Source organism: Microtus pennsylvanicus, chromosome 2, assembly GCF_037038515.1.
Source record: "Microtus pennsylvanicus isolate mMicPen1 chromosome 2, mMicPen1.hap1, whole genome shotgun sequence".
NCBI classification, from domain to species: Eukaryota; Metazoa; Chordata; class Mammalia; order Rodentia; family Cricetidae; genus Microtus; species Microtus pennsylvanicus.
The window spans coordinates 103,205,786-103,227,953 of NC_134580.1; the positions used below are offsets into that span (position 1 = coordinate 103,205,786).

General features: G+C 38.5%; 1 protein-coding gene across 4 annotated transcripts in view; it reads right to left on the reverse strand.

Moving 5' to 3' along the window:
- Myef2 (myelin expression factor 2) overlaps positions 1–15,839 on the reverse strand; it is a 37,027-nt gene extending 21,188 nt beyond the window's left edge. For 3 of the 4 annotated variants that reach the window (XM_075962013.1, XM_075962014.1, XM_075962012.1), the window contains exons 1-7: positions 15,567–15,839; positions 8,412–8,620; positions 7,159–7,211; positions 5,753–5,760; positions 5,559–5,652; positions 1,117–1,308; positions 392–545 (exon numbers count right to left, since the gene is read on the reverse strand). In XM_075962013.1, the coding sequence (XP_075818128.1) occupies positions 392–545; positions 1,117–1,308; positions 5,559–5,652; positions 5,753–5,760; positions 7,159–7,211; positions 8,412–8,620; positions 15,567–15,700 (844 nt within the window). In that variant the 5' untranslated portion in view covers positions 15,701–15,839. The remainder of the gene's footprint in view (positions 1–391; positions 546–1,116; positions 1,309–5,558; positions 5,653–5,752; positions 5,761–7,158; positions 7,212–8,411; positions 8,621–15,566) is intronic. The other variant, XM_075962015.1, reaches the window with a different exon arrangement.
- Positions 15,840–22,168: the final 6,329 nt, after the last annotated feature.

A 22,168-nucleotide genomic window follows, 5' to 3' on the forward strand; every position in this document is an offset into this window, starting at 1 on the left:
ATCCTCATATCTAAAGAGTCTGAAACTCTCTACTATTTTATCATTAGACTTTACTCATACTAGTCTCTTCCTCTGAATTACACCTTAATTCACCAAGACTGACTAGGTTTCATCAAAAGCCACTGCACTGACATACAATGGAGTGTCAAAGTATGCACACACCCATGCTGCAGCAGGAAGGAAGAGCAGAAAACAAGATCATACAGCCCTCGACAGCATGACTAGTTCAAGTTTGAAGAGGGACTCTAGTACCTAACTAGGAACAAGACCTAGAACTGCAGACAAAAGCCTAATTTCTAAACGATGCAACATTACAGAACATGAACAAGAAACATGCAAAGGTATTAAGTCTCATCAACTTCATTTAATGCTAAAATACAGATCAGGATACAAATTGCTTGAACTGCTTCAATTGCTTGCTCAAAAGTGACAGTGCCCATGCCTCTGCTCTTGCCATCCTTGTCTTCTTTAATATCTGCCCGCTTTACAGTTCCAGCTATGCTGAACACTTCTTTTAGCTTCTTCCAACCAACTTTGAAGTCAAGCTTAACATAAAATTGTATAAAGTTACACACAAACAAAATTATATTTTCCAAACTTATAAAACTATAAACTAATTCTTGCTCAATAATATAAAATAAAAAAGGTCTTGCTTAAAAATCAGTTCACCTATATCTACCTTCATTGAAATTCCCCAAATCTTTAAATTCCTCTATCCTGTTGTGTACACATGAAACTTGGCATCTATTTTGACTAAGGAAAATTTGTGTTTGGAAAACATTGTCCATTTCACTAACTTTCAAGAGCATAAAACAAATGGCAAACCAACCACAATAGGCACTTAAAACACCAAGACTACAAGAACAAAATTAAACTATGAAGATGAATAAAACACATATAACTGACTTAAAGTTAAATATCTAAGAATGCCACAGTTCTGTCTTAAAATGTTAAGCAACCGCTTAGCATTTAAAGTCTAACCTCAGACTACTTCATAATTTACGTTTGCGTTTAGAATAGTTATGTATTTACTTACTTAAGCTAAAAATAAACAGAATGACCTACAAACCTATCAGCATACAATACAGTATCAGAACAACAAAAGCTTAAACTTACATTAGCAACAAAAATTGTGGAACCAAGTCTACCAGCCTGCAAATTGCTGATAACCTCAGGAGGAATGTTCGGATTATTGAGAATGGAAGGTGGCAAATTCACCAACCCAGACCCCACATCAGAGGTATGTGATCCTTGAAATGATGTTCCTGTTCGTTGCAGTGCCCGGCGAGCATTTTCTCCATCGGGATCCTACAATGCACACTAAATGTTAACTGCTAGCAAATACATCAGTGAATATATATAATTCAAGTGGTTTAAACTCAACAACAGCTAAAGTTGTTGGATCAAAGTACTGACATCTTTGAGGACTAAGGTTTTGTTTATTGGGTTCTCCCCGCCCCCGCCCCCAGGAAGTGAGTCCCATAAAAAAACCTAAGGACAAAAGATTTCAGACTCAAAAGCTGGGAGTTTTAAGTACTTTTTTCCAGTCACTGAGGCCACATAGAAACCTGAAATTAGTTAATTAGTTTCGTTTTGTTTTGTTCTTATACTGATGCAGAAGTGTGCTGCATATATATATACCCTTAACTCAAAGAGTAGCAAAACACTTTCTGTGCCTCTGTGTCTCTTTACACAATACAGCAAAAGTGAACTCTCACCACTAGATAGTCAAAATGTCAGATTCAGACTAATTCACAGCCTCTACCTAGCAGAACAGACTACTGTAAACTAAGGAATACAGAGATAAAGGAAGGTTTACTATCACCGGTTAACATCACTCCTGAACAAAACACAATAATCCATTTTATAATAGCTTCCTCAACAATGAAAAGGACCTGTGACAGGAAAAGAGGAGGAATAACAGAAGGCCAAGTATCCAAGTAAGGAATTATAGCGAATATTTTTAGTTCATTCACTTTTAGAAGAAATATCTTTTATTAAAACAAAAGGCAAATACAAATATATTTCACCCACTCATTCCACTAAGTAGAAGGCCAACAACAAAACTCACATTAAGACTATATAAAATGAGAGGGCTATCATTTGCATGTAAATTATTATGCCAAAAATTCTACTTTCTCATTCATGAACTCACAGCACTTGTGCTTGCCTGTATAAGATCAGTCCAGCCAACATTCTAACATGGAAGGATAACGGACTCAGAGCTCCTACCAGGAGGGATCTATCAGCAGCAGCTGTCAGCTTCTGGGGAAGAGACTCAATTTTCTTAAAGGGTCTAATCCCTGGCAGGCCAGTCATGCAACAGTGGATGACTCCCCACCACCAAACACTCACAGGAGAATATGGTTAGCACAAATCAGACTCAGGTTTTAAAAATTATTTGGGAGGGACACAAAGAAAGCTGGGAGAGCAAGGAGGTAGGAGTGGATCTAGGAGTTGGGGGAGAAGGGAGTAAAAGTGATCAAAATACATTAAGTGAGATTCTCAAAGAATAAAAATATTCTATCAAAATCTTTCCTGCTGTGTTCAGTCTGTAAATACTGATAAAAAAAAGTGAAATAAAATAAGGAAGGATAACTTTAAGAAATTCTCCAGCATAGTTGGAAGAACAAAAGAAGGAAAAAGAATGAACGGAAGAATAAAAGTATGCTAGACTCTAATGTGTTTCTTCATAATGAAGAAATTAAAAGGAATACAAAAGTAAAGAAACTGTTGACCCAAGAATGCTCTAAAACTTTCAGTTAATAAATAGTTGGGATTGTTACTGCTCACTCTGTCACTTGACAGGATCTAGGATCACCCGAGGAATGATTTCTGGGCATGCTTGTGGGGAACAAACTGGATTAGACTAATAATAACTGCTTTTAATTGTGAGCAGGACCATTCCCTGTACTGGTTCCTGAAACGCATGGAATAAAGAAAGTGAGCAGAGCATGCATTCATATATCTGCTTCCTGACTATGAACTCGGCTGTTGCAGGCTCCTGCTGCCTTCAACTCCCCACAATGATGGACCACACTTCAAAGTGAAAGCCAAAATAAATTCTCCTAAGTTGATTTTAGTCGAGTATTTTGTTACAGTGACAGAAAAGAAATTAAGACAGCCATAAATGTTTCAGGTTTAAAAAGTGAAAAACGTGTACCAAAAAAAAATTGAGAATAATGGTTACCTACACAGGAGGATTTAAAAAGAGAGCAAGCTCCTTCAACTATTAAAGCACATAGATTGTTTGTATTAACAGTCGTACATTTGTTTTGTCACATGTAAGTAAGCACTATATATACATTACACACACATAAACAAATCGCATTATGATCTTACTTAGTTTTTATTCCTCTTTCCTCCTTGCTGTCCAGCCTGCCAATCATTAACTGTTAATGCTATTAGTGGATCTACTAATAATACATGAACAACTCCTACTGATCTTCATGCAACTGGATAGAATTCTAAAGACCTGCTAAAGAACGCTGCAAACACCCCTTCATTAGATAACCATGTAAGCAGTCCTCAGCAGTTTTATCAGTCACTAGTTTGTAAATCAGGTATTCCCAGGAAAATGACTACCTTTACTGAACATTAGCTGAAGAGGTAAATAAACCCTTCATTACTTAGTAAAGTTAAACTTGACCTTTTGTTATAACCTTCTAAAATAGTTAAAAATAGAGGTATCCTACAAATTCATTCTAGGGTTTCCACAACAGATCTGGGCTCTACAATATGCTGCAACAATCACATGACCTAAGCCTTTAACACTCAGTCAATTTTGTCAACTAAAAATAGAAAGATACTATAAACACAGTATGCTTAATGTCTATAGTGTCTCTATGGAGTCTTAATAATACTCGTTTCCTTTAAAGATAAGCAGGTCCATAAAATAGCAAATTATGATCATTAAATTATTAGAGGATTATAAATTGTGACAAATTATTTAGGATGCCAGCACATTTCTAAAACCTTAGCCCTGGCTTATTCATAAAAGCAGCAAATAAATGACTAGTCGAAGCACAAAGCTTAAAACACTCCCTACCAAATCTCAGCTCTCTGTCAGTTGTTTTTTGTTTTTGTTTTTGTTTTTTTTTGGATAATCATAATCCCAGGATCAAACAGGATTCAAGGAATTTGGAAGTTAATTCCAGTAAAGAATAGAGGACACACGAATATTTTGGTATCAAGCCATTCAAACTATCATCACACTAAAGAACAAGATATCAACAATCACTAACAGGAATAATTTTTACAGTTTACATTTACAATATAGTTAAGACTATTTTAAGCACTGTGCTAACAGCTTTATATAATATCACGAGTATAGTAATTAGAAAACACTAGTTAACACTTTGAGTCTTTACAACACTTCCAGAGAATTTCTAATATTTCTCCTATCTCAGTGACAAGGAAACTTAACAAAGGTTAAGTGAATTGCTCTGCCTGGGTCATCTGGCTGTTCTAGTGACAGAGAATGAGTTACAACCTACTTATCACACTTCATACAATTCCCATAGGTATTATTGGTGGTGGTATAAGTTCTAGAGACTAGAGAAGAGCGGTCATATACCCTGTCACCTGGCAAGAAAAGAAAAGGATAAGCTGGAACTCAAAATCACTATTCTCCTGTTGAATGCCAGTCAACGAACGAACAGAATCAGTATTAGCACAACATTTCAAATACTCAAAATAACATTACCTCTTTCTTTCCTTCCTTCTTTCTGTTTTCTTTCAGTTTTTCAAGACAGGATATCTCTATGTAGCCCTGGCTGTCCTGAAACTCACTCTGTAGATCAGGCTAGCCTCAAACTCACAAAGATCTAGGATTAAAGGTGTGCACCCCATCGCGGGGCTGCCTATTTCTTTCAATACAGACTTAGTAAGGATATGTATGCAAATGCATCTATGTTCAAACTATTATGGTAAAATTAACAACATAAAATAAAAAAATTCATGAAATTGAGGGTTATTCAAGCTAATTATTACCAAGATCAATGACTCCTATAAGTGGTATATGTAAAGTACCTTCTGGTCATTTTTCAATCCATTCATACTACTACAACAAAATTCCCATTATAGATTATTCTAAATCCTAGACTCTATATGCTAATCTTATAGAATCTAAATTAATTTGATTAAAGATGAACACCAATCTTATTCAAATTCACAAGCTAGTGTATTATCAAGCAACCAGTAATCAATTATAATACCTATTGAATTTTCAAATTAAACAATAGTCTAAAACTAAAAATGTTTATAGAAAATAAAGTCTTCATCTTAAGTTTATCATCTTTAAATTTATGGGTCCTGATTATTTTCTTAATTGGGGGCATCTATTTAGCTGTGACACAAAATTAATTAAATATAAAGAATAACTCTTATTAGGAGTACTAGCAAATCATCTATAAGAGAAATTATCACTAGCTACAACTCTTTAATAAGATTCTATCCTTAAAAGACAAGTTGCCAGAACTAAATGAGAAAAAAAATGAAAAGTGAAAGGAAGCATGTCCATGTAATATTTAAATTCCAAATACAAAAAAATAACTCACCTCTTTAATATTCAGAGGTCTTCCACTAAGGTCATATTTGTTCATAGTTTCTAGTGCTTTCTTTACAAATTCTTCATCTTTGAATTCAACCACACTTAATAGGGAAAAATATATAAGAAATGCTTATGTAAAAAGATTTCTTATTCTAATCATAAGATTAATTTGACTTAAGATACTTTAAAAAAAAATCTTACCCACAACCCTATATCCAGTAGATTGTCAATATATGCAAAAGAAAAAAACATTTTAGGTCAGTAATTGAAGTTATTGGAAGACTCTAATATTTAAGTCATCACACGTAATCAAGAACATGTTTTCTTTTCTTTTTTTTTTCACCTCCAGAAAGTAATAGGCAAGTGACCATGCATTTTCTACAAATTTTTAAATCCATCTAATACATTACAAGCTTGGAGTACACTTCTATTTTCAAGTGACTCTGCTTAAAATTAAGACTAGTACCACTGTACAAATTTAATCAACAGTAAATAAAGGAAGAAACTGAAGGTTCCAGTATACAATGTTCTTACACGAGTATTTCAAAAAGATGCAATGCATACAATATGTATTGAAATCTAATTAAATTAGCAAATCAACATGAATTTTTAAAAAAATTATTATTTTATGTGTATGGATGTTTTGCCTGCATGTAGGGCTATACATAATATATGGGTCTAGTGCCAAGAGAGGCTGGATGAGGATGTCAAATACCCTGGAACTTGAGTTTCAGATGGTTGTGAGCTGCCATGTGCTATTAGAAATTGAGCCCAGGTCCCCTGGAAGAGCAGCCAGTACTCTTAAATGATGAGCCATCTCTCCAGCCCCCATGAATTTTATGTTAAATAAAGTTATCTATTAGATTAAAACTGGCTGCACACAATTGAGGAGCATCTAGTTGGAAGCATGTAAAACAAATTACCCATGCTAAGGGAATGTACAAAATCATTCTTTAAAAACAATTCCTGTGATTACTATTCAAAGTGCCATTTGAATGTGATGACAAAGTTTGTATCTCTCATGTACCCAATCATTTTATGAATATGATGAGACGCTAGAAGAGTTTTCCATTATATTCTTCCGTATGCACATGCTGCTAAGTCAAAATCTATCATCAGCCTTCTAGGTCAACTTAATCATAGACATCATCCTAACAATTGGTCAGAGCACTGCCTCTTGTATGGTCCTGAAGGCTACCAAATTAAGCTTTTCAAAAAAGTTTCAAAATTATATTCGAAATTAACACCTTTAAGCCACAGGCCTCTCATGAAACTCTTGGAAATATTATCAATTCAGTGACTTGTAAAATATCCCTGAAGACATCAAAATACAACAAAAATAACTATATTAAAGTTTTATTAGCTAAGAAAAGCATACCTTAAAGCATTAGGAAAATGAATGCCCTTTATGAATATTTGCAAAACCCATCATCCCTTTCAGGAAGCTGGTTTGGTTGGCATGTCAAGACTTGCTAGTATAAAAACCTCAAATCTTAAAGTAAAACAAAATGAAACTTAAGTTTCCAAAAGTCTGATAGAGTATTATACAAAAGTAAACTGCTGAGGAACTTTTAAACCTCGAGCAGATTGTGGCCCATAGCACTTACCCTTGATTTTCCTTCCGCATCCTTAAAGAGCTCCACGTATGTAACCTCACCAACTACATAAGACATACAAAAGGAAGATACCAAGAAACAATACATTTAAACACCAGTATCTTGCTTTACTGCACACCTGTGCACAACTCTACAGAAAAGCACCTATTATTCACCAGCAATCAGGACCAGATCAACGTACCTCCTATCAATAGCTATAGAAATTTAACTAATTTTCAGAAATTACATCATCCACATTCTCTAAAAAAGCTAACAACCGTATTAACCCAATTCATACAGCAGATCATATTTGGCCAGCATGATGTGGTTGGTGAACAAATGCACATATACATACAAATGACCCCTCAGCCTGTCATATTAACAACATTAGCACTTTTCAAATAGCTTTGGTCAGCCTACACACAACAGCTGTTTTAAGGTGACTTCCTACCTGAATGTCTTCAATCATGTTTGCCATCAGTAAACTAAATTTACAAGTCATGCTTCACAGCAAGCCACACACTTCTAAATAAAGTCAGTGAATAAAACCAGTCAAATAGTTGTCACCTTACAACAGATACACCAATGCAATTAAAAAAATTATTAGAGAAGATCACCCTCAAAGCCAAGTACATAGTTTGCAGGACTGTTGAACCTCAATTTTTCAAGAGATAACAGAACTAACTTTTACAAGATCAAGTATTGAAATTATTTTCCCCCAAAACCAAGCATGTGCATAAGATGAAGGTTTTCAGGTCATCCTGAAAACAAAACTGCAGCAGCAGTAACACAAATTTAGTACAGAACTGCAAAGACAGCATCATGGCAGTCGTGACAATGCAAGCAAAATGAATTCCACAGCCAGATTCCAGACTCCACCAAAAACATCTTTGGGGGAAAAAAAGAATCAACCTTATTATACATACATTAACAAGCGAGATGCATTGCTTAACTAATGCAACAGTCCTTTAAAATCTATAAAAACTTCAACTAGACAAAGCAATCACTTTAACAAAATTCTTGGTGGCATGCAGATGCTGGCTTCACTATCCACTAAAATGGCAAAAAGAAAAGTACTTCATTTATCCATACTTCCTTGTAACGAAATTGCCAAGTGGAAGAAAAAGAAAAGATTAATTCACATGTCAAGAAAGAAAAGTCTTTTTTTTTCTGAGTCTGTGTGGCTAAGAGGAATAAAAAGTTTGCTTATCTCCTCCCCTTCTTAGATGACGATTACAACAGTAAGTTACTGCAGAAATCGTTACCTTTTTCTCTCATCAGGTCTTTAATAGCCTGCCATTTCATGTCATAGGGGATGTTGCTAATAAACACTCGGTTCCGATTTGGACCTTTCTTTTCTCCAGTACCCGAATTCTTATCTTTTGAATAGGGATGAAATCGATTGGCCTTCTTATTTCCCGTCGACTTTTCTTTTAAATCAGATTTTTCTTCTTTCACTGATTCATCATTCTCCCTGTGAATTATAAGACAAATAAAAGCGTCTTCAACTGAACTTCTAAGAACAGAGCTCTTCAATCACTCACATCTATGGCTTCACAAATCTCTCACTTAAGCTAGAAGCTGGAGGTCAGCCTGGGGCCCCATGCTGTTCAAGCATATCAATTTTTCAGTTAACAGTTGGCAGTTTTCTTCTCTGTTAATAGGTGTAAGCATCCCCAAACCCAGTTTTTCCCAGCATACTATTCAATAAATATTATTAGACCCTAAAGCAGAGGCATGTGAGTTATCTCAACATCACATTTACGGAAGAATTAATTTTGAGATTCATTCAACTCTAAAACCCAATTCGGGCCATCAAGAGGACACTTGAGCAGGAACCTGATGATCTGAGTTCAAAACCAGAACCCATGTTAAAGATGGAAGGAGAGAATTGACTATACAAATCTTTCCTCTGATGTCAATATGTTCACACGTCATACACATACATCATATATACTAACATCCCCACTCACACACTGTGCAAAATGATAAAAAAAATTAGTATTTTAACTAAATTAAAATTTAAAAACTAGCTCCTACTTGATGCATGGTGATACTTATAATTCTAGCACTCAGGGAGACAGAAACAGAAAGATTACCACAAGTTTCAAGACAGCCTGGTCTATACACTAAGTTCTAAGCTAACCAGCCAAACCAGAGCTATATAGTCAAGATTCTGCACCCCTCTCCCTAAAAGAAAATAAATGAATAAACAAACTAAAATGATTAACTGAAAATTTTATTACTTACAGATTACTAAGTTTTCCCTAGAATTTTCTCCTTCCCGTAAAATCATAATCAAAATACAATCACCTCTATCTACCTATTTAATACATGCATGTACTCATAGTCACTACATGTCAAGTTTTATTTATTCCCTACTTTGATAAACAAAAAATGTAAAAGGTATCCTAATATCTTCATGTTGAACATAGGCTAGGACACTTGATAGAATTATCTTTTACTAGTAATGCTATTTATAATGCAAGGATAGAGTTGAGGAGGGGGAGATAATTAAACACATCATGAGGCAGAATCTACCAATTTTTTAAATGGGGCTAATTGGGAAAAATTAATTTTTAAGACTTTTCTTGCAATGCAAGTTTTATGATGTCACATATCAACATAGAAATAGATAAGATATGGGTATGTGTGTGTGTGTGTGTATATATATATATATATGTGTGTGTGTATATATATATATATATATATATATAGCAATCCTTGCAGATAAAAATCTGGGTTAGATTTAAAATGCAATTTATATTTTTATAGTAATAAATTTACAAGTATGCAAGTGCACATGCACACCTATGAGCAAGTGTATGGAGACCAGAGGACAGCCTCAGGAATATCATTCTTGTCTTTGAGATAATGTCTGCCTTTGGACTGATGCTCACCAAATTGGCAAGACTGGCTAGCCAGGGAGATGCAGGCATCCTCCTGTATCCTTCTCCCCAGTACTGGTATTACAAGGATACACTTCCATGCCCAGAACTTTACACTGGAGCTCACACTTAGGTCTTCACTGCACATAAGGCAAGCACTTTTCAACTGGGCTAGCTCCCCAAGCAGTGAAAGCAATCGTATTACATAAACAACAGTGGATTTAACTCACGGATTGCTTTAGTCAATCTAAGATGAACAAAACCATTTTAAGGCAATTTTTATAAACTTTAATGTGTCAAAATCTCTAAGAATAACGAGCAAGAAAACAGATTTTTTTAAAACAATGGATTATGCTAACAACAAACCAAATATCATAATCTAGGCTATGAAGTCTAAAATGAGCAATTTTAGAAAGCTATAAACAAACTTCTTACAGCATTAATATGGGAATTTTACTTCTTAAGACACCACTCTCCTGAAGGGTAACAATATTGCCATAAATAAAGGTCTATGAGAATAAAACCTATATCCTTTGGTATCCACACTGTATCTAGCATGGTGACTGACTATGACTTGTGCTGGATAAACTGCAATTTCCTATTATCAGTTAAAAACCCAGACTCTGGAGACTGGGAAGATGGCTCAAGGCTCAGTCGGTAAACTCTTGATATGCAAAACTGAGTGCCAAGGTTTGGCTCTCCCTCACACACATAAGAAGCTGGACGTGGAAATACACATCTGTAACTCCACAGCTGGGGGGGGGAGAGACAGGTGGATTCCTGAACCTCACTGTCCAGCCAGGCTAGCCATAGCCAAATCAGTGAGCTTTAGGTACAGTGAAAAACCTCTCTCCTGAGACACACACACACACAAGCACACACCTAAACTCACTGAAAATGGTGATACATGACTGTAATACCAGCACTCAAGAGGTAGAAGCAAAAAGACTGCCAAGAGCTGAAGACCAGTCTGGACTATGCAGCCCAACCTAGCCAGGACCTGATCTCGATCTCAAAAACAAAGAGAAAAGCTCAAACAATCAAGAAAGAAACATTAGCCGGGTGGTGGTGGCGCACGCCTTGCACTCGGGAGGCAGAGGCAGGCGGATCTCTGTGAGTTCGAGACCAGCCTGGTCTACAAGAGCTAGTTCCAGGACAGGCTCCAAAGCCACAGAGAAACCCTGTCTTGAAAAACCAAAAAAAAAAAAAAAAAAAAAAAAAAAAGAAACATTAGTACCAAACTTGCTTCACCACCTATTTATATTTTGACAGGGACATTTCTCTATCAATCTTATTCTTTCATAAAAAATGGCAAGACCTGAAAGGTGTCTTCTCATTGTTCAACTCTAGAATGCATCTGTGTGTGAACAGAGTGGCATTTCTGAGAATAGAAGCAAGCAGCCAAAATTTACAAGGCCTCTTCTCTGGTTCCTAGCTACAGCAGACATAACAAACCTTTCTTTTTAATTCCCCTGAAGAACTATCTGCATAATAATGTGCTTCCACTGAATTCACTGAATGTTTCCAGTCTGGGGTCAGGTAAGAAGATATCTAGCCTTTTGATAAGTATCCTTCCAAGCTGCTTTTATCCTTGATGAAATCAAAATATGCACAGAATTCTAAAGTACTAAGTTCCTCCCTTATTCATCTTGCTGAAGGTTAAGTGACGGTGACAACCATTTGCTCTTGGTCATTCATTAAAAAAATATATTATTGAGGAATTTTTTGTTTACTTAAAGGATAACCAGGGAGCAACTAAAGGTTTCTCAAAAAAACAGAAACCGAACTATCAAATAACCAACCTAGTAATCCCACTTTTTTTTGGTTTTTCAAGACAGGGTTTCTCTGTGGCTTTGGAGCCTGTCCTGGAACTAGCTCTGTAGACCAGGCTGGTCTCGAACTCACAGAGATCCGCCTGCCTCTGCCTCCCGAGTGCTGGGATTAAAGGCGTGCGCCACCACCGCCCGGCCCACTTTTTTAATATAAACAAAGGAAATAAAATCATCTCACCATTCTGAACTCATACTGTGTCACTCACAGTAACTTAAGATGTGAAACTGAACCAAAAGTCTGCTAATCCGTTAATTAATGGTTAAAGAAAAGAAAGGTGTGAGAATGTATATATTCTGGATGTATACATACAGGCGCAGGCGCAAACTGACACACATACACGAGAGAGAGAGAGAGAGAGAGAGAGAGAGAGAGAGAGAGACAGAGACAGAGACAGAGACAGACAGACAGACAGACACCCAGTCTTTAGAAGGAAAGCCTGGAAGACCATGTGCTAAGTGAAGTAAACCAGACACAGAAAACCAAATACTGCATGATAACTAAATCAAAGTACAACGATCATCACCAGAAGTATAAGATGTCTGCCTAAGAAAATAAAGTTCCAGTTACCAAGTGAGTTCTAGAGCCAATTATAGTACAATAACTATAGTTAATAATGACACATTGTACACTAGAAAATCAGAGAATACATCACATCATAAATATTTGCAACACTTTTATATTAGCTCAATTATAATAATCATATAATGTTTAGAACAAACCAAAACATGCTATTTATCTTCAATATACAGTTTTTATTTTCTAATTATAACTCAGCAAAGCTAAGGAACAAAGATCACAGTTGTGATCTTCACTCATGAAAAAACTGATGCTTTATTAGTAAACACTTCACAGTGCCCCAAAGCTGGATATATTTTTAAGTAGCACAACAGAAACACATTTATAATTACACAAAACTAACGAAGAGTCACAATACAATTGCTGCTTTTCTTCCAAATTATTTAATTTTGGGAAGGAAACAAATATCTTTAATTCCTGTCTAAATCTTTTTTTTTTTTTGAGACAGGGTTTCTCCGTAGCTTTTGGTTCCTGTCCTGGAACTAGCTTTTCTAGACCAGGCTGGCCTCGAACTGACAGAGATCCGCCTGCCTCTGCCTCCCGAGTGCTGGGATTAAAGGCGTGCGCCACCACTGCCTGGCCAACTAAATCTTTTACGTGAGTTTCATAATCCCAAAAGTTCTCCCTGTATGTCTCCAACAGATACTCACTGGATCTTTAACATTTAAGGCCTCAAGGTACAACAATGAAAAAGACTATGGATTAATTTAAATTCAATCCTGATGACAGTAGCACTTAGTTCACTTCTAAGCAGCGCATGTTGTAAAGCAGCATCTGGTCATCACAATTATTTTAATGAATTGTTATCATTAAAAGCATGGCAATCAGGGCTGGAGAGATGGCTCAGTGGTTAAGAGCATTGCCTGCTCTTCCAAAGGTCCTGAGTTCAATTCCCAGCAACCACATGGTGGCTCACAACCATCTGTAATGAGGTCTGGTGCCCCTTCTGGCCTGCAGGCATACATGGAAGGAATGTTGTATACATAATAAATAAATTTAAAAAAAAAAAAAAAGCATGGCAATCAGCCCAAAGTTTAGGGTTGTCAACCATCCCTATGGTTCTCAGTAGATGGACATTAAGATTTAAGGCCCTACTTTTTCACTGTGAGTATCTCATGATGGCCCATCAGATAACAATAAATCCTTTAGGAGCATACTGATCTCTACTCAACATTGGGAAGAAAGGGAAAGAATGAATTGGAAAATGGAAGCATTCTGTATTTACTGTTGACACCCCACCCCCCATATTTTGTCTACTGAAATTAGAAAATGGTTCTTTCCCACCTTTTCCCATCCTGCAATACAACTGTTGTTGGCGAATATTTTCAGATCTAATAGAGGTTTTACAGACCAGCTTCACAAGTGCCAACATCATAGGACTCAAAAATTATTCTCTTCCAGAGTAAGGGGTGGCACTCCCATGCTTAAGACAGAAATTAATGATACACATCTGCCATCCCTGGGCCCCATTCCGCCCCATAGATAAAGTTCACATAAGCTCTAGTACCTTTACCCAAAATGGCAGTGTTTACATGCGACTTAAAACACAGGATCGCACATACTCTAAGCTCTTTGTTACTTATGCTTACTTTCCATACAGATACAATATGGGGGTATTTTCAAATCATGACCAAATCTATGGAGACAGAACCCAAAGACATGCAGGCTGACTAGTATTGGTAGTTATTCCAATGTTTTTTTTCTTTCTATTTTTAATTGCATGTCCATAAAGGCCCACGATCTAAGTGAGGCTCTGAGCCTCACTTGCGCCCTGACTTCTCGATGGTGGAGCAACATGCACACATTCCACCAGGGAACAAACTGCACTGAGTTCTAATCTTGGATACCTGCTAAACTCGGTTCTGCTCTGAAAATGCTGCCTGTCCAAATGTCACCAGGAGGGTAGGGAAGCTAAAGTCCCCAGTTAATGTCTAGCCAACTCAAAGGTAACACAATGCATTCTAAATAATGGCACATTAGTAAGATGCTTCTCAACATACATCATTTCAAAAATGAATATATGCTTCAGCAAACACCAACCACTGAACTTCCAAAGTTCAGGATGGGCCCCAGGGAAAAGGGATAATTCCTCTTAAATACACTGTCAGTGGTTAAGAGAAAATATCCAGTGATGTCATCCAAAGAGCAAGACTGTCGTAATGATGCTGAGGAGAGCTACCCCATCTAATTTGCAATCAATTCAATTCAGTGCATTCCAAGAAACTGGTCCAAAGGGTACCATCACTACCCCAAGTATTTCCACACAAAAAGGCCAGACGTTCCCCCATAAGCGCATGAGTTCACTGTTTTCTATCGAGGCAGAACTGAGAGGTGCGGGGTGTTTTCACTACATTACTGACATATTTAACTTCAATTTCATAGAACGGGACATAGAAAATGCTTGCCTTCACATCACCCCACGTGACAAGGAGAGGCAAATGCAAGATGCCTCTATCCTACCGCCGTATTTATAGATTAACGCCAACTGAATTCTCTACAGTGACAGATAACAGATCCGACCTTAAAGTAGAGAGTTTTCTTCTAAAAAAAAAAAAAGACAAAAAAACACTGTATTTTGTGGGTTGGGGGGTGTCATTTTGTGGCCTAGCGCCTGCCTAGCACACACGAGGCCCAGGGTTCCGTTCCAGCTCTGTCAATACACTTATATTCTAGTAATTTAATTGTATCACCTTATGCTGCATTATAGTAAAATGAAGGCCACCATACACAGAGTTTGTGGGGTTTTTTTTTTTAAAAAAAAAAGCCTGCATAGACAGCAAACATCATCGGGTGAGTGGAGGAGACAGAGTCCCCCTTTTAAAGAGCGCCAATCAAGGGGAACACAATGGGTTCGGTGAGCTCTAACACTTCAGACACCACCACGGCTCACGCGGCCCCCAGCGGGGCTCGGAACCGGGCCGGGAGAGGAAAGGTCCGATGATGTCATCCCTAGGTCCTCCCCCGAGATGAGCCTAACCTCGGGCCTTTAAAGGGGACCGTTTTCCGCGCGCCGGAGGCCGGGGCCGCCCGCGCCGCACCTGCTCCCACACCGGGGCCGCCCGCGCCTCCCGCCCCGCCCGCCCGCCGGCCCGCCGGCCCTCCGCCCGCCCGGGGAGACAATACATTTTAACGCCGTTGGCGCTGCTGCGCGGCGGCTTCTCGGACTCGGCGGGGTGCGGGTCTCGCCGCGGCTCGGCCGGCTGCTGCTGCGGACCGTCGTCACCCGCGGCCGCCTCGGGCTTGTCGGCATCGGCCATCCCGCCGCGGGCTCCGCCTCGGCCGCGCTGAGGGCTCCGAGAGCTACAATGGCGGCGGCCGGCGGAGCGGTAACGGATCGCGATTTGAAAAGGCCCCGAGCGCTCGGCGGCCCGGATCTCGCGAGAGCGAGCGGACGAGGCCCCGCGACTTAGGGAGCGAGCGGGGGGCGGGGCTCCTGCGCGGCCACCTGCGGAGAGCGCGCCGGCAGCCAAGGGGCGCGGGCGTGGGGGTCCTCAGGGGGAGGGGCGATTGGATACAGGAAGTACGCCAGCACCGTCTCTGGTGAGGGATGCTCTACGTAGCCGCCGTGCCCCCGAGTCACCCGGAGACCTTCAGTCCGGTGCCTCCGTGAGTGGTGGCCGCACCAATTGACTACTTTCTTTGAGGTCTGAAGATCTCTGTAGACCTTAGCAATCAACTAGGAAGTTGAAGTTTCCAAATTCTCGAGGCAGCAGCCTGTGGACAATCTGTAATTTTCTTAAGAACTGCTGTACAAGGAGCCCGGAGGGAGAGCCCCGCAGTTAGGATAACGTGCTGCTCTTGCAGAGGACCCAGATTCGGTTCCCAGCACCCACATGGAGGAGCGCCAACTCCCTCTTCTGACCCCACAGGAACTAGGCGTGCACTTGGTACGCGTGTAAATAGAAGCAAGCAAAACAAAACACGCACGCCTGGAATAAAAGTAAATATTTATCAAATAAAGGCGTGGTGGTGCACGCCTTTAATCCCGTCAACCGGGAGGTAGAGACGGGCGGGTCTCTGTGAGTTCAAGGTCAGCCTGATACACGGAGCGAGTTCACGCCAGTTGACGCTGTGACACAGTAAAACCCTGTCTCGAAACAAAGAATTTTGCAAGATTAGCTACAAATGTACATTCTGGGTTTTGGTTATAGATTTTTTTCCTTATGAAAACACAAATTTAACTTCAGTGCTATAATTGGACTTTACACTAAAGTGATCTTTTCAGTTGAAAAATGCAAAGACCTCTCCAAATGTTTCCTTCCATTAAAAAGTGAGTGGCATACTGCAAGCGTATTTTATAAGCGATGAAAAGCTCTGTAAAATGCTGCCTTTAGGGCACTGTCCACATAGAGTCCTAACACAGGAGTTGCTACTGCGCTCAGTTTGTGTTTCTCTCCCATCAACCCTGGGGGCTAGTGTTTGCAGTCAGGCTGGGACAGTGGAAGCTGGAGCCCACCTCTGCTCTTTCTGCTTCTACCATCTTGGGTAAGTCTCCTCGCTTCTCAACCTCCCTCGCAGCGAGGATAGCAATACCTCCCTTGCAGGGAAAGGATTTAAAGAAAGCTTTCACAGAGGAGCCAAGTGCTACAGTATTCCGGTCTCTATCTCTTAAGACTCATTGTTTCAGTCAAGGAGAAGCCTTTTCCCTTAAATAGTTGGTTAAATTGCAATACCTTTCCAGGTATTCATCATCCCGTTATTCTTTTGCTGTAAACCAAATTGCTTGGTGTTTTATCACAGAGACAGAGAAGCAAACTAGGGCGTGGAGACCTTGCCTGGGGGGGTGGGGATAAAAAGAAGAAAGATCATACCATGATCACACACACACACATGTGCACACACACACACAATCAGCAAAACCGAACATATGACAAATTAAATGGTTGAATTTGAATGCACTAAGATTCTAAACAAAGTGTTTACTGATCTAAGACTATATCTCAGTGGGAGAGCACTTGTCTAACAGGGTTCAATCCACAGGACTGTACCCTGTTCTGTTTTGCAGTTCGTACTATGATGGAAATACAGATGCTTATCACTAAATAGCAGAAAGAAACATCTGAACCACTTTCTAATGCCTTAGCTTACATCAGCCTACCTTTCCCTCAGTGCCACCCAGTAACTCCACCCAAAGGCAGATTAGAGTGAGTTCTGGAGAGGCCTGCTCACTTTCCTTTGCACAAGAAGAGACACTCCCTTTTCCTAACACGTGGGAGAATTGGGCTTCCTCCATCCCAAGCCATGGATATCAAATGGTAACCATTTTGTCCAGCACCCTCACTCTAAGAGCACCAAGAGATGGTTACCTCTCATTGTTGTGGTCTTTAATTTAAATATTTATATTTTTACAGCATTGTTTTCAATTTTTAATTATAACATTTAGAAGAGAAAATAATACTTCTTAGATGATGATTTGCGAGGTTCAATCCCTATGCTGGTCTGAATATTTGGAAATAATCATTAGAAGCTGATAGAGCCTTTGACTGCTCATAACCAGGCTTCGTGTTTGGGGATCAAAAGAACTTTTCTTTGAGTACAGTTAAATTTCTGAAGGAGTTGAGCTCCATCGCAGTCATTTCAACAGAGGCATTCATTACTGACAGATACTTATGGGTACAGCTGGCTGGAAGCAATGGTCTTACCGTAGTGTGCAGATGTGACTTATCTTGTTGTACTGCATTACAGAGGAGTAGGTTGAATTTATTTCATGTCAATGTATTTCAACTCACAGACCATTTAAATATGTTAAAAATATATAAAACTGTGTGATGTGAGTAAAAGCAAACTTGATAGCGTGTATTTCCATTGTTCTCATTTCTGTGTCAGGTGACAGCCATTTAGACATGTCGTAGGAGGAAGGCCCTCATTCTGGGCCCTATAGGCTTTCATGACAACTAGCTAGGCTGGGAGAGCAGAAGTTGCGGAGTTATTGCTAGAGCTTGGAGAATTAGAAGGGGCAGGAATGGAGAGGACTCGCCAGCATTAGCCCCTGTGAACTGTGAAAGTCTGAAGACCCCTACTGCCCAGCAACACCCCATCTGCCCTTTGCTGTGACCACTAAGTTACCTGCAGCAGCTGCGGGGTCAAATGGCTTCTCCTCTCCCTTCTCAAAAAGTTGCAACACTGTTGTTCATTGGCAGAATTTATATTGGAATACAACTAGAGACAGATTTTTGGCAATGCTGAATCGTCAAGAGTCCTATGTAGCCCAATTTCCTAGCCACTTAGCACAGTTCCTGATATATAAATACACACACACACACAAAGGCATTTACAAACTAAGGCTAGTGGTAACATAATTAAATCATGAAAGCTAAAATGAGTTTATGATGTTTTTAGATTTCACAAATTTGACTAAGAACAAACATAATAACGGGAAGATAAGGTATGAAAAGCTCATACAAAGAGAAGGAAAAATTATGAAATAGGAATTTTCAAGATAGCTGAGGGGAAAGGGGAATGCATGAATGTGACCTAGGCATCAGACTGATATCCTCAGAGCTTACCTCATTCGGCTCTGTAACTGGACTTAGAGTTCAGCTATTTTTTAACTTGGTAGTCAAGACATAACATACTGGGGGAAAAAACAATGATTTTCCTCAATCTGTTGCCATCCCCACTTGTCAGTTATGTATTAACTGACTGATACAATAGAATCATATACTGTAACAGAAAAAGGATGGGTTTTTGAAATAAATTCAGTCAGTTCCTACTATTCATGGCTCAAAAATTTGCAGAGACTGTGTTGAAAGTAACCTATTATTCTATTTAACAATGCGCATAGAAAAGAGCTTGAATTATGGTTTAAATGAGACTATTTAGAAGCATGTGGAGAGTAAAATTAAAACCCATTGAATAAAACTTCATTTTAATCATCACTTGGAGCTGAAACATTGGGTGCATCTATCTTTGCCAAAAGAATTTCTAGCAAAATGTAATATTGTCAATGAGACTCATCAGATAGGCCAGGCTTACGTCATTATCCACACGGGAGTACCGTCAGCTCATTTCACTTAGGAGTCCACCCGGATAATCTCTTCACTGTTGACAAAATCCAGCACGGTCATTTTCTAAACCAGTCATCCCGTTATCAAACTCTCCCGTCCCATTTCAGCACTGGCTACTCCTGAGACCCCAGATGCTAAAATGACCTGGGGGGAGGAGGCTAAGGAGAAAAGAAAGGAAGGAAGCTAATAGTGTGATAGACACAACAACAAAACCCACAGAACTTTAAAGCACTCTATACTGAGCTGAGAAACTTGAGATGAGCGCCTGCTCCATTTATTCGTCGCGGAAGCTTTTAATTGGCCCTCTTGAATTACACTGGGATGATAGGAATGAACCTCTAGAAAGTACAGAAGGTGCCTGCATTGGGAACAGAATATCTGCAATTGTGTCTTTTTTTTTTTTTTTGGAGAAGTAGCAGATACTGCTTACTAAAATTTCAAAAACATTCCAAACCCTTCCTCCAAAAAGATTAAAATAATTTATGGAGTGTAAAGGTAAAAATGACATTCAAGATTGAGAGGAAAATATTTTTAAAATCAATCAACTTCGAAATACAAATGATCATCTAAATACTTTCTAAAAATCACAAGATTATTAAAATTTTAAATGTAAAAAAATAAATTGAATAAAGTAACTATACCAAAATTATCTATATGTTTCTTCAGCATATTAATTTTTGTTACTCAATGTTTGCGTTAACTGTACTACATAATAAAATGAATTACATTTGAAGATTCTACATATTTCAGCCATCAACCAGAAAATGTGGATTCTGCAAAGAAGAAGAAAGCAGCATCTTGGCTCTACTATGACTCCAGGAAGCCATCCCAATATAAAAACCTTGGGTGCAAAAATTACCAGTGAAAAAAAAAATTACCAGTGAAGAGGCTCCAGGCAAGCAAGACCTCCCTAGGAAGGACCCTAGACTGATTCAATAGAAGAAGGTCTTGCTTTCTCTTTTATTGCAATGTGGTCTTGCTAGATTACATTCTGAGTGAGGCTGTCCTCTGTGCTTGCTAATTCCTGTAAGTTATCACATCTTTTTACAAGGTAGAAATGAACACTTCCCAGGTCTGGGGAGTTGGCTTGGTTGCAAAGTTCAATTATGATGTGAATGGGAGGACCCGAATTTGAATCCTCTGCATACATGCAAAAGCAGGGGGTGATGGTAGATGTCTGTAGCCCCAGTGCTGAGGGGGGGGAGTCAGGAGGATCCCTGAAGCACATTGACCAGTCAGCCTAGCTGAGTCTGAGTTCCAGGTTCAATAAGAGACTTTGTCTCAACGTCTCAAATAATTAATAACAATAATATAAAGAATAATGAAGACACCAAGAGTACAGAGAGAGAGAGAGAGAGAGAGAGAGAGAGAGAGAGAGAGAGAGAGAGAGAGAAATTAATGCTTCTGATCTCTAACTTAATTAAAAGACAATATTTAGGGTCTAGAAAAGAAACAGAATACACTGTGCTTTAAGGTTAAGCTAATTTGTAATTATAAATTTGAAACTCTTTTCTGCCAACTTAACATTTTAACATTTAGCATTATTTGTCATTGTCAAAACCTGGAAACAACCTAAATGCCCCTCAACCAAAGAATGGATAAGGAAACGTGGTACATTTACACAATGGAGTACTACACAGCAGAGAAAAATAATGACATCTTGAAATTTGCAGAAAAATGGATAGAGCTAGAAAACATCATATTGCGTGAGGTAACCCAGACCCAGAAAGACAAATATCATATGTACTCACTCATAGGTGCTTTTTAAACATAAAGCAAAGAAAACCAGCCAACAAATCACAATCCCAGATAACCTAGACGACAATGAGGATCCTAAGACAGACATACATGGATCTAATCTACATGGGAAGTAGAAAAAGACAAGATCTCCTGAGTAAATTGGGAGCAAGGGGACCATGGGAGAGGGCTGAAGGGGAGGGGAGAGTAGGGGAGAGGAACAGAGAAAAATGTATAGCTCAGTAAAATCAATTTTAAAACATTTTAATATTTAAGATTATAATTTAGATTTTTATTTCCATAATAATTAGATTATGTAGTTTCCTATCTTTCAATATCCTACTAAAATAAATTATATAAATATGTACATAAACCTGTCATACACATTCACCTAACAGTCATTGTTTTGGCTGTGAGTAAATGACTTTAAGTTATTTCTCCACTTCTGACTTTATGACACTAATTTTATAGGTGACCATAATCTGAATTTTTTTAAGAATTAATTTAAAAAACAATTCAAAGACAAATAACTAAATAGAGAAAAGAAACAAATTTTTAAAAAATATATGAGGTGATAATTTTTAGTTATTAATTTGACTCTGGTCTCCCTGGGAGGTAAAAGAAGCAATAAACACAATCAGTCACACAGTCTTCACAATATATGAGAAAAAAAGCACAGCTCCTGCTCCGGTTTGATTTAAATGAGGAGTGGGTAGGAGTGCTCCATTTGCATTTCAAGGAGTGCTTCTTGGGAAATTTCCAAGCTTTCTAAACTGCACAGCATCTTAAAGATAAAGTAGTAGGCGATGTGTTGACTAACTACACACACACACACACACACACACACACACACATAAAATTAATGGTGTATGTATGTCAACTAATATCTAATAATAACTCTATAAAAAAATTAAGCAGTTTATGTAAACCAGGAATCTTTCCAATAGAATATTTGTAGATAAAGTCCAATGTAGCACCAAA